Below are 13,193 nucleotides of genomic sequence, written 5' to 3'. Positions count from 1 at the left end.
AGTATTCTTCGATGCAATCTCTCAATTTTATATAAGACCAACCAATCTCAGTTTTTCATTATTCACATGTTATCTTACAAGTAGAATCCCCTGTAAGATATTGTTCAGATTTATCCCCCCTGCGGGAGTACTAGAATAGGAACTTTTTTTAGCTCCGAATTGCACTGGAAAGGTGATGATCATTATTTTTGGCCAATCCTTTTCTCCTAAACCAGGATAGTAGCAGATATCCATGTAGGCCAACTAGGCAATTGACTAGGGTGCCAAAAATTTTTAGCCTGCACCTATCCTTGGGTTTGGGTGAGAACACAATTGCATGACTTGCTTAGAATGCAATTTCTGACAGATTGTCTAGGGCCACTTCTGTTACTGATATGAGTGACAGATTATAAAATAAATGTCTTCAAGTAAAAAATGTTTTTTTTTAATGATATAAAACTATTTGTGGATGTCAGTGTGCTCCTATATTTACCTATGCATGCCACTGAATCACCATCCCTTGTCTAGTTTATTACTCTGCTGACAAAGAGATGGGGGTGGGAAAATAATTCTGTTTCATGGTGTCAAATACTAGATAGTTCAAGGCCCAACTCGATCCCTCCATTCGAACAAACGGAAGGGTGAAGTGGATTTTTTTTTTTTTTTTTTGGCTGATGCTGCATAAGCTTTCTTTCTTGCATCATATGCCTCTACTAATGCTAATGCTATCTAATATTTAAAAATCAAGCACTCCATATGCCTTCATTCCACATGGGGGGGGCCCTTTGATTATACCAGATTTGATACTGCACCTTGCTAGAAAATCCTGAAAAACACACACACAGGCGCCTCCATAGCCAGGTGGGAAGGAGCAGCAGTGCGTAGCACACGCTTCTTGATTAGACCGGCGTTCGAGCCCGTCATCACCAAATACGGAGGATGCGGAAAGGTCAGGAAATGACCGCCGCATATCCCGGAGCAATATGGCCTTAGTTGCTAATGCTCCTAAAAACCAAATAACTAACACACACACACAAACCACTGAAGAAAGATTACAGTGATATTCAATGACCTCTTCACAGAACAAAAATCGAGAAACACACCACTATCTCAATCACAATAACTTCAAATCTATCCCTCATCCATCTTTGGCAATGTTAAAGCAGACAGAGAAAGGCTCCCCATAAGACTTATTATTTATGATGGAAAAATGCCACCCAGGGCAACACATAGGCACTTTGCCAAGTGCTTTATTTGATAAAATTTTATTAACTTTTTCCAGATCTTAATGGTCTATCAGCAAACAACTACATGCTCATTGACAGTCATGAATCATCCGAAAGTGAAAGACAGTTTGGCTGCACCAAGGCCCTGAGCTCACAAAGAGAAAGGGAATCAAAATGAAAACAGCAAAATAAGAAAGTTACTTAAAAAAATATAAAAATTACACTGCACCTGAGTCCAGACTCAGGTTGATATGTCACGTTTGGAATGGTCTGTAAAACAAAGTGCAAATGACTGCAGTTTGCCACATGGTCCAATTGATGTGAGCATCTCATTTATATTATTCCTTAACCTAACATATTGTAATTACACTCTTGACCAAAAATATTGCAAGAGGGCAAAAATTAGGTATTCTAGATATTTTTAATGTACTTTACTCAACATTATTCATGTAGCTGCATAGATATCATAAATTTTAATTTATAGAAACAATACAAAATGAATGTTATAAAATTATGAATTATCCTTACAGCATTTTTATATCATTTTAAAGTAACAGCATATATAATACTAAAAAAGAATATTGTGCTACTCAGTACATTGCATTGTGGATAATTACAGAAAACTATAGTACTGTAAAAACATGACAAAAATCAAAGTGCAATGCATTTAAGTTATAAACTGGGCATTTGTAATTTTTTGGGCTACTTTTAGCTTTAATAATAGTGTTTACTCTTCTACACATTTAATCCACCAGATATCAGCACAATTTTTCAGTGATTTCATGATGATTTCATTCACTTTAATAAGCTGACTCTTATTTTTGGATAGTGTTCGGAATTTTTTCTGCCAATTTCCTTCCAAAGGTTCTCTATTGGATTAGTTGAATTTCCAGGATATCGAAGGACTGTAATGCTTTTTTTGTCATTTCTTCTATTACCTAATATTAAAGTTAATTTGTTTACAACCATGTTAATCAAAAATATATGAAGAACAGATAACAGAACATGAAAATTTACCCTTTTAGCCATGTGGCATGGTGTAAAATTCATTCTGATAATAAGAAATGTTCATTTTCAGTGTGGAGAAGCTAACTATTCAGGACTCCAATGTACTGTTCTGCATTCATTGTATTTTGAACAAAATGAAGCCATCCTGTGCCTTTGTATGACATGTAGCCCCATATTGTTATTGAAACAATGTTTTTAGGTCAAAACAAGACTGTAGAAGTATTCCTTTGTTGCTTTTGCAGCGAACTAATAATGGTGCATCTAACTGCAGTGAAAAGCAACTTCCATCACTGAAAATATCTTTTCTCCATTGTTCTACAGACCAGTTTTTGTGGCGTCTGAGACATTTTTAATCATAGTTTTAGACAAAAGAGACTTCTTCTTGGGTCTATCAGCTTTATACCCCACTTAAACGAGTCTTCCGCAAACAGTCCTGCTGCTTGCATCAGCTGAATTACGATTCTTATGACAATCTTTTTTAGAATTCTCATTTCCCAAACAGAAGAAATCCTAGGATGGCCACTTCTAGCCTTCCTTTCTATAGTTCCTTCATCCCTAAATCATTTCAACAATCTGGAAATGGTAGCATCTGAACACTGGCATTGATTAGCTATTCTACCATTGGTAATGCCCTCCAATGTGCATCGTTATAACAGCTTTATGTTTTCTTGATGTTAACTTAGCCATTTGAACAGAAATTATGCAACCCCCTATCATTAGCACCTAACTTTCACTACTGACTGATCTGCTATTTATAGCTCAAATTTAAGGATGATGCAATCATGTGCAATATGGGATGATGCAATACGCATGTTGATGGCATACTATGAGAAATTTTAAAATTAAGCTGGAGAAATGTTTTAACAAAAAATTACATTTTTCTAAAATAATCTTAAATTTTAATATACATGAATAGCAACTTGCAATACTTTTGGCCAGGAGTGTAATTAAACTGTTACATACAATGTATAGCAATAAAGTTCACGGACTAGTGCTGTTGCAGCCATGTTTAATGAGCCTGAAAATAAACAGAAGTAGTACACTGTAGTCCAAACTTCCTCCAATAGATGGTGGTACAGAGATTGTCCAGTAAGCTGACAGTTTGCAAGTAACAACCAGTTTCATTAGTAGCACTAATGTTCAACAGGGCAATGAACGAATATCAAATTCTGCTTTAAACTGGAAAAAGATGCAACAGAACAGTATGAAATTTAAAAAATATTTATGGAGATGAAACATTAAGGCATACCAATGTGTTTTAATGGTATAAGTGGTTCACAGATGGATGTGAAGATGTTTACGATGGTCCAAGAAGTGGGCATCTGTCAACCTCTCAAAATTAGGAGAGTTGCATAAGTTCAGGAAATTGCAATAAGCAATCATCATCTTACCCTCAGAATGATGGCTGATGAGTTTGATACGAATAAGGAGATGATTTGTCATATTCTGCAAGAATATTTAGGGAAAAGAAAGATCTGTGCAAGATTTATGCCACACAGCCTCACAGAAGCAACAGAGTGTCATCATGCGAAGACCATCCAGATTTATCAAGACAATCCTAATTTCCTCAAATGAACTGTCACTGGAGACAAGTATTGGGTATTTCAGTACAGTCCAGAGATTAAGTGTGTCAGAGTATGCAGTGGACTTCAAAATAATAACCAAGTCCCAAAAAAAAGTTTTATTTACAGAAGCCCAGGATTCCTTCACAGGCTCACATCTGGTGAATATGGGCTTGGCACACCCAGGGTCCTGAGCTGGATATTATTCTCTCTCTCTCTCTCTCTCTCTCTCTCTCTCTCTCTCTCTCTCTCTCTCTCTCTCTCTCTCTCTCTCAGGGTAACTCAAATATTTTTTTTTTTTGGCTGATGCAGTATACGCCTCAGGCTTCCTTGCACCATATGAAGAAGCAGAAGAAGAAGAAGCTAGCAAGGAAACACCAGCTGAAAGATAGTGTACCATACTACAAGTATGAACCCCAGGCAGTACTAGAGAACCCAATCCACAAGCTGCACTGGGAACGTGCCATAATAATGGATAAGACAATCCCGCACAACAGACCAGACATAACCCTTGTGGACAAGAAGGAAAAGTCTACCTATCTGATTGACATAGCAGTACCCAACGCTGGCAATCTGCAGAAAACTCATGGGGAAAAAAATCAGGAAGTACACAAACCTAAGACAGGAGATCAAAGAGATGTCACATATGCAACAAGTTATGACCATCCCGATCATTGTATCAGCCACAGGTATGGTGCCAAAGACTACATAACAGCCTATAGGTCTCCCAGTGAACACCTACAAGGAACTCCAGAAAGTTGCAATCCTTAACACTGTAGGATAGTCAGAGTTCCTTGACCAACAGTAACACCAGACATAACAACAACCACCCTGTGCACTTGGTAGCATTACCCGTGACGAGGTGGAACCCCAAATCAGGTAGAAATATAAGAGCAATAATAATAATAATAATAATAAAGGTCATGCTGATCATGTTTATCGACAAATGGAGTGTAATTCACAAGGAATTTCTACCTGAAGAGTTAATGTTGTGTTCTACATACAGGTGCTTCAAAGACTATTGAAGTGCATTTCCTAGATGAGTCCACAATTTCTAGGGAAAGGCAGCTGGTTCTTGTTGAACAACAATGCCTGCATCCATTCCACACTTTTCGTGAAAACATTTCTGATGAAATATGGCATTGTACAGATCACCATCCTCCCTACTTCTGATCTAGCACCAGTGGACTTCTTCCTATTTACCAAGGTGAAAACTGTCCTAAAAGGAAAGAGATTTTGGGATGTTGAGGATGTAAAGAACACAACCACTGAACTGATCATCATCTCTCTGAACACCTTTGTTGACTCTTTTCAGAAACTTAATGGTGTAATAAGGGCATTCAATCAGGTGATAATTACTTTGAATAAAAATAAAACCACTTTTCAGCTCCATCGCTTTGTGTTCTTTTTACTGCACCAGTCTGGGAACTTTACTGTCACACTTCGTAGAGTTAAGTTAGCAAAATTCACTAATATATAAGATAAAGTTTTAATTTATACCTTGCAATTTAAAGAAGACAATAACTTTTTTCAACAGGTAATGTTTCAGGAAACAATCAAATGTCATTGACTGCCTATTGCTACGTGTGCAGTTACACTATCACTGGAGTTGAACATGCAAAAATGCTAGCAAGCAGCACACAGTAGCTGCACACTGTTGTCAAAAACTACAGCTCTTGAAAAACCACCCAGTATTTTTGTCTTAGTTCTACTCCAATTTTTGTTTTATTCTTTAGTCATCATATTGTAGTTATCATAAGTTCCGAATACTTCAGTCATTGGTTGGAAAGGAAACAGTTTCAGGTAGGGGTCTCTTTTAAAAAAAATGTTATACTAGCTCTGTCATTATGTTCTCGTCACAAGTTTACTTCACTTAACACGTTTGCTACCACCGATATTTGAGAGAGTTTATCCAGTGTGATGTAATTTTTGGAATGTTAAGGGACAACAACATTCTGACAATTCAAAAATATTAGGTAGAAAGCAAAAGTCTGGAATTCACAGCTAAAACCAAATACTTATTTTGGTGCTGAGCTGTAAATCAGAACAACCTCAATTTTATTAAAAGTTTATTCCATTTACATAAACTAACCTCGACATAAACAAAGAACAAATAAAACTGTGTACCAGGCCTATAAACAAAAACCAGGCATAGCTGCAAATAGCAGAGTTCAATTTGTACTAATATCGAGCAATTCATTTCATGCACCTTTACTTTTACAAAACTTGTTTATTGACCACTTAAGAATGACTGCCCATATGTGTTACAGCAGAGTTAACACATATGGGCAGTCATTCTTTGGTGCCTTTTTGAATGCTTACATGCATAATGCTACATCACTTCCAAGTGCATTCAAAGCTTAATGTGTCAGAGGCATCAAGCAAACTTTTTAAAGTTAAAAATGAAAAGCCTGAGATACATTTATATCCCCAGGAAGTGAAACTATGACCCAATGAGAAACACAGCTCTGTCAATAGATAGAGCAGATAAACCACATCCCATACCATCATAATAGCACAATATACACTGTAATGCATGAGTGAGTGAGTGTGAGAGAGAGAGAGAGAGAGAGAGAGAGAGAGAGAGAGAGAGAGAGAGAGATATGAACAATAGTAATAGAAAAGTGCAATTTGATGTCTCTTTTACTATTTACCTGTGCCAGAAATTTCAGCTTTATGTCTGAGAAACAACTGGCTATGTAATGTCTAGTTTTCCCACCACATTTGCTGGCCAAAAAATTTGACCTTCTTTGCCAATATGCAATATAATTGCGATTCGCACTCATTTTCAGTTTTTCTGCTGAGAAGCAGACAACTCAAATAAGCCAAACCTGATTTTTCTGGGAGTGCACTGCACTCACGATGCTGCACTGATTTGGTTTCAATTAGTCCAAAGCAGTCTTCCCTGTTACCACAACAGTAATACAATATGTGACCTTCTTGGAGGAGTGAGAATAGCTGGGTCCTCTATTTCTCGGGAGCACAGAATATAAAGATTGAATATTAAGTTTTAATTTCAATTTTTGTATAAATAAAATTAGAACACAATTAAATGAGCTATCAATGAAACATTTCAGGAATTTAACATACCTTGAAATCTGCTTTAGAACTGTTTGGAATAGGTACAAACACATTAGTATTTGTCCCACTTGGACTCCTTGAATCATTACATGTCCATTCTGGAAAAGAGAAATGTATACATTTAAAATGAAATACAAAATTCTGCCAAGGTGCATGAATCATAATTCCATTACTTATTTTGACAAGGGAAATCTTAGAACAAAATTACTAAGCTGATAACATAAAACCAATCTCCCTTGCTCCTCAGGACCATCTTTTCTACTATACTTAGGGCTTATAAAGCAAGTTTTTGGAGCCTATGAAAAAATAAGAACCTAAAACAATAAGATTCAATGATTTTTATTCCAAAAATAAAATTCTACAAATTAATTTTAAACACAAATAAATTCTCCCTTTGGCTTTTTCTGTTAGCAGTCATTAACCACATCAAAGTATATATTGTGAGAAAGTTAGCACTGGAACAAGTGTTGTGGAAATAACTTCAAAACTAAATTTATAGAAATGCTTTTGAATTTCTTTAAATACAAGGAATTACATTTAAGGCAGGGCCATTTTAATACATTTGATATAATGCAGCGAGACCCCAGAATAAAGAGAACCTGAGCATGTGAACACCAAAAGACAGCCCTAATATTGTCATCAATTTTTTCCTGAAACTTTGTGAGATTCCTCCAGTTACATGATTACAAACCATCACAGTTCATGGTCACATTAGAAACCAGTTCAGTTAAAATTTTGTTACACAACTGCTCCCATTAGAAGGTTTAATTTTATAGTGATTATAGTATTGCTAAATATGAGAAAAATCAATTAATGCAAAATATTAATACATAGCAATGTACAAGGGATTGGTTAACCAGCCACTTATTTTTATTTTGATATAAAGAATAAAAGAGAAATGAATGAATAAATATTGTCAATATTATTTTTTTTACATCAGGAGGTATGAGTAATTACATTCAATATGCCACATGAGCAGGGCTGGCGCTAGATTAGCCACGAGCAACTGGCATCCTAGGCAAATCATAAAGTCAGAGCCCCCAAAACTCCAAGGGAAGTTTGGCCTTTCCTAAAATCCATAGCACCGGTCCCGCACATGAGCGTTCAACACAAATGCTTCTATACTGTTGGTTAATGAAAGCAAAACCTAGTGTTTAAAAGAATGGTGAAGATGAGAGAAAGAGAGAGAAGAGGGGAGGTGATTGATTTACTGTTTTGTGGGAGATTGGCAGCAACAGCCATTATGTACTAAGTCCAAGATTAATATATAAAAGAAAAATCATGGTGGCTTATTTTTTGGGTAACCAACAGATAAATCACTATATCAAAAATTATATATATATATACAGCAAACCTTCGATTTAATGGACCCTGATTTAACGGATTTTGGATTTAACAGGCCGGACAAATAATAATATAGAAATGTACATATTAATCTCGACCATACAAAACTTCAGTGTTATTATTAATTAAAAATTAATAATAATTACCTATTTCATTATTGTTTTGATAATTACCTACTTTTATTTTTATAATCAAATTCAGGAAATTTTTTTTTATTCTTTCTGAAAACGTGCTCAAATAGGTTTTCCCAGATTAGAGATAAGAGCAGGGGGTGACTTGCGAGCTGAACGTGACTTGGGACACTAAACTGCAGGTCTACCAACTCTCTTTGTTTCGGTCTCAGTCTGCCTCAAACTATCGCGCGGTCAGGTTGTATACAGAGTGTTTCTGTGATTTCTGAATTGTGACTATTTATTATATAATTTTGGAATCCTTAAAATTTAAAATAGCATCAAGTGATAGAGGAGTTAAAAGAATTAGCTCTAATTTATGTGGCACATAAATTAGAGCTAATTGAGAAATCAGAAAGGTGTCTTAGTAGCACATTTGTGAAATTTACTGCATAAAAAACTGTTTTGGATATCCATAAATCAAAGGCCAAATTGCAACATAATTTTATATTTTACAGTACTGTATATTGTATTAAAGCTTTTTTTTTAACATTAAGAACAATAAAAAATGCTCCCCCCCTCCCCCCCGGTTACATTCGATTTAATGGACTTTCAGCATTAATGGACACCCCTATTAGGGTGTTAAATCAAGGGTTTACTGTATACACAAAAGTTGCACTCAGTCAAATATATATAAAAGCTAAAAACAAATAAATCTCATTAAAAACTGGTAAAGAAACAAACATTTATCTATAAAATCAAAAGTAAAATTTTTAAAAATTTAAACATTAAACATTTAAAAAATTGAAAATTTCTGATGTTGCCTTTGTCAGAGAAAATCTGGCTGAGTGTATTACATTATGAGCCAGTCAGGATATTAAAAGTACTAACACATAAATGGTGTTCAAGAGTAAAATCTATACATTCTGGAAAAAGCTGCTTGAGGGTTAAATGGTGGTGCAGTGCTGATGATCCTTCATTACATGCCCTCCGAGGCATGTGATGCAAGAAGGCAAGCTTATACAGCATCAGCCAGAAAAAAAAAAAAAAAAAAACCCATTTCACACATCCATTCCCTCTAAAAGTTTGTCCTGTTCCTCCTTCAATTTATTTCAGCTATCAACTTCCACAACAAAAAAAATGAAAGTTTGTTCCAGCAATCAATTACCCGCTAGCTAAAGGCAAATTTCCGCACAACTCTTCTACAACTATCTTTCCAAAATTTGAATTTATGTCCCCTCGGGCATGTAATCTCATGCAAGAGGAAGAATCCTATCAGCATTGAGCTTGCTCAAACCATTCCAGGCTTTTTACACCTCAAACAGATCACCCTCAGATCAACTGAAGCCTTTCTTGGTAAGAGGACCCTTTCGTTCCCCTCATCAATGTTGTAGCCCTTCTCTGTACTCGTTAAAGCAACTCTACATCCTTCCTAAAATGAGGCCACCAGACCTGTACGCAGTACTCAAGGCATGGCCTGACCATTCCCTTATACAAAGGGTTAATCACCTCTTTTCTCTAACAAAATTCATGTGTATCATTGACAACACTCCATGACCTGCTCTGGCAGCCTGTCTGCACTATTCAGAAAACTTAACTGCACAATTTCTCCCAAGCCTTTTTCATTTTTTATCACCCTCAGTGTAGTACCTTGGGGGACTGCACTAATAGCATTAGTGTAGTACCATGCAATTGGTACGTTTCTCTGGGATTACTTCTACCCATATGCAGTACAGTAAACCCCCGCTATTCGCGGGGGTTACGTTTCTGAGAAATGTTGAGAATACCAAAAACGCGAATACTGAGTTATGCCTCCCATAGTAATAAAGGGGTTCCGTTCCAAAGTATGAAATATATAAGAAAAACTAGTCTAAAATTTTGTCTATATATGTATTATTTTTTTTTTTTTTGATTTGGTAGTTGTTGGCGCATCGGCTTCTGTGGCCATATTGCACCTCCCAAGGTTTTTGCAGTACTTTGATCCAAGCCCGAGGCGGGAATCGAACCCGCGACCTTTGGGTTGCCGGGCAGGTACTTTACCCACTCGGCTAGCCCGGTCGGCCAGTATATATGTATTATATGTACCTTCATAATATGACTATGTACATAGACAGTACATAGTGAAATGCAACCATAAGACATCGAAATGAAAATAAGAAACAATTTAATATTAAATGTAATATTTATTAGAAATTTCAAACAAATCTTTCAAACCAGCGCCTCTGCTAGCAAAAAAACTTATCCCGCCTGTGCTATCACCAGTTTCGCTAAAGTGTTGATAAAGGAGTTTTGCCTTTTCACAAATGATGAGTGAAATTAACGGAATTTTATTTTGAGTTCAGTCTTCTATCCACAGATTTAAAGCCTTTTCCGTTTTTTCTAATTTAACATCATGAGTTACAGAGCAAATTTTTGAAGCAAATAGCGCGTTTTCACGGACACTACGGCAGATTTTTTCATTGATCGTACCGTTGACTCATTGATTTTATAATGTTGGTTTTATAATGACAAGATTTTATAATGATTTTATAATGACAAGACTTTCCCTTAACAAATCTATGCTTGCTTGTTTGTTTGGTTTTTAGGAGCATTAGCAACTAAGGCCATATTGCTCCGGGATATGCGGTGGTCATTCCCTGACCTTTCCGCATCCTCCGTATTTAGTGGTGACGGGCTCGAACCCCGGTCTAATCAAGAAGCGTGTGCTACGCACAGCTGCTGCTGCTCCTTCCCACCTGGCTACGGAGGCGCCTACAAATGTATGCTGTGTCTGAATTATTACTGCAGTCTTGTCTAGATGATCCTGAAATGCTTCTTTAAGTGGCTCCATTATTTTCCCTGGAACAGAAGTTGAACTATCAGGTCTGTAATTACTTGTGTCACCCTTTGATCCCCATTTGTGGATTGGGGATACATTTGCACCTCTCCAGTCCATGGGAACTTCCTCTAAGTCAAAGGATGCTCTCATAATTATGGCTAAGGGTTTACTTACTTCCTTTACCACCTCCTTTAATATAACTGGATAGATCCCATCCACCCCTGGCACCTTTCTTATGTTTAACTTCAACAATTTCTCCTTCACTTTGCTCTCAGTTGTGTGTAAGATGACTGTGTCCTATATGGAATTTAGCTAGAACAACTTCCTCTTCATGATTCCCACACAGACTTGAGTGCCACTGTTGAATTACAGGCTTAATCTCACACAATGTTTGCAGTCTACCCATGCCATAAATATTGCCATTGGGAACCCAGTTTCTTTTGTATTATTTGTCAGTAAATCTGTTTGCAGCCTAAAAAGCAATGGTTAGTCAGCAGGAACTGCTAATTTGGCTTCAAAATCTTTAACCCTAATCCGAATGTACCTAGAGATCCAACAGAAGTGAATATCAAGATTGCATTCCAAGAGATTAGTTACTGCTTGACCCTGGAAAGGATAAAGCCTGCAATAAACACAGAGAATTGTATATAGAATACATTTCTGATTGTGATATGCTGCATTTGGGGGGGGGGGATTAGCTCAGATAATGTAGTGTCTGGGAAGATAGCTGCATATCCCACAGTTCTGACTTAAAACCATCTGTGTAGACTGGCAAGAAGTCAGAATGTTTAGTTCAGTGGGCTGAATAGAGTTGTAGGTAGACTCCAGATAGAATACTGTCCTCCCCCTAATTGTTAAAAGAGAAGTTTCAGGCTGGAAGAGAATCATCACAGGGTGGAAAGGGCTGCCCTGGTGATGGGGCAACAATGCCAACCATGATGTCCAAAGCCGGAGTAGCTGTTAGATACAAATAATGAATGGATGGTTGGCAATGTAGCAAGTATTGTACAGATTTTTTCTAGCATGGCTCAAAAAACAGATGAACATGGGGTGGTTTAGCATGGATTTCAGTTACAAAGCATACTGCAGAGACAACTATTTCCAGTGAAGCAATAATGATGGTCCATTTGCTTTAATAGAGACTCTGGACAAAAGATTTTCAAAATGCTCCATTGGCAATATGAATCACCTGATGGTGGATGGAATCCAACCAGTGGAGTACATTTAATCTAGTAGATACATAAACCTGAGACCCATAATCTAATTTAGATCACCAAGTGCAAAATAAAGGCCCATTAAGTGCATCAGTCAACACCCCAAGAATTAGAGGAGACTGTACACAGGACCAGATTAAGGATGAAATAGGCCCCTGGCCATATTTAAATATGAGGTCCCTTTAATGTATATACAGGTAGGTCCCATTTTACGACTTTTCACATTAACAACTGTTTCAAAATATTACCTGAAAAAATTGGAAATAACAAAAAAATCGCAACTCAGTAACACATCGCAGCAACGCTTGTTTCTTTTGTTTTTTTTTGTGGTGCATTGTGGGTGGAATGATAGCGATGCCAAGAGTTGTTTACGTTCAGTGTGCCATGTTGGTTTCTTTGTGAATTTTCCCTCAATTGTTAATGGTTTACACAGTGTTATTACTCATTAATAATAATTTTTGTGTAACCATGAGCTCTAAGTGTAGGGCAGCGTCTGTGCCAGGGTGGGACAAAAAAAAAGCATAAAACACTTAACAATTAAGGAGAAAATGGATGTGATTCATCACATGGAGTCTGGTGAGCGTAAGTCGGATGTGTGTAAGGCGTTGAGTTTAGCGCCTTCTACTGATTATGAACAATGTTGATAAAATAAAGCACACACACACACAGGGATAACAAGTGTGTCATCCTCCAGAACAACTTATTCCCGCAGTGAGACAATGGAAAAAAATGGAGAAATTGTTAGTGTTATGGGTTGACGATATGAACCAAAATAATGTTCCTATTACACAGGAGGTAATTCTGGACAAGGCGAAGTCGTTATTTGACAAAATATGTGAGGAGCTTGGTAG

The 13,193-nt window shown here is 36.8% G+C and overlaps 1 protein-coding gene across 1 annotated transcript in view; it reads right to left on the bottom strand.

Moving 5' to 3' along the window:
- Window positions 1–13,193, bottom strand: part of LOC150081619 (uncharacterized) — a 264,024-nt gene that overhangs the window by 121,385 nt on the left and 129,446 nt on the right. The window contains exon 4 of the mRNA XM_090380266.1: window positions 6,866–6,954. Coding sequence (XP_090236392.1) covers window positions 6,866–6,954 — 89 coding nt within the window. The remainder of the gene's footprint in view (window positions 1–6,865; window positions 6,955–13,193) is intronic.

The sequence above is a fragment of the Mastigoproctus giganteus genome, chromosome 8 (assembly GCF_048544385.1).
Source record: "Mastigoproctus giganteus isolate SK-2022 chromosome 8, ASM4854438v1, whole genome shotgun sequence".
NCBI lineage: Eukaryota > Metazoa > Arthropoda > Arachnida > Uropygi > Thelyphonidae > Mastigoproctus > Mastigoproctus giganteus.
Note: the sequence above shows the minus strand (reverse complement) of the source record. Positions and strands in the feature narration are given on the sequence as shown.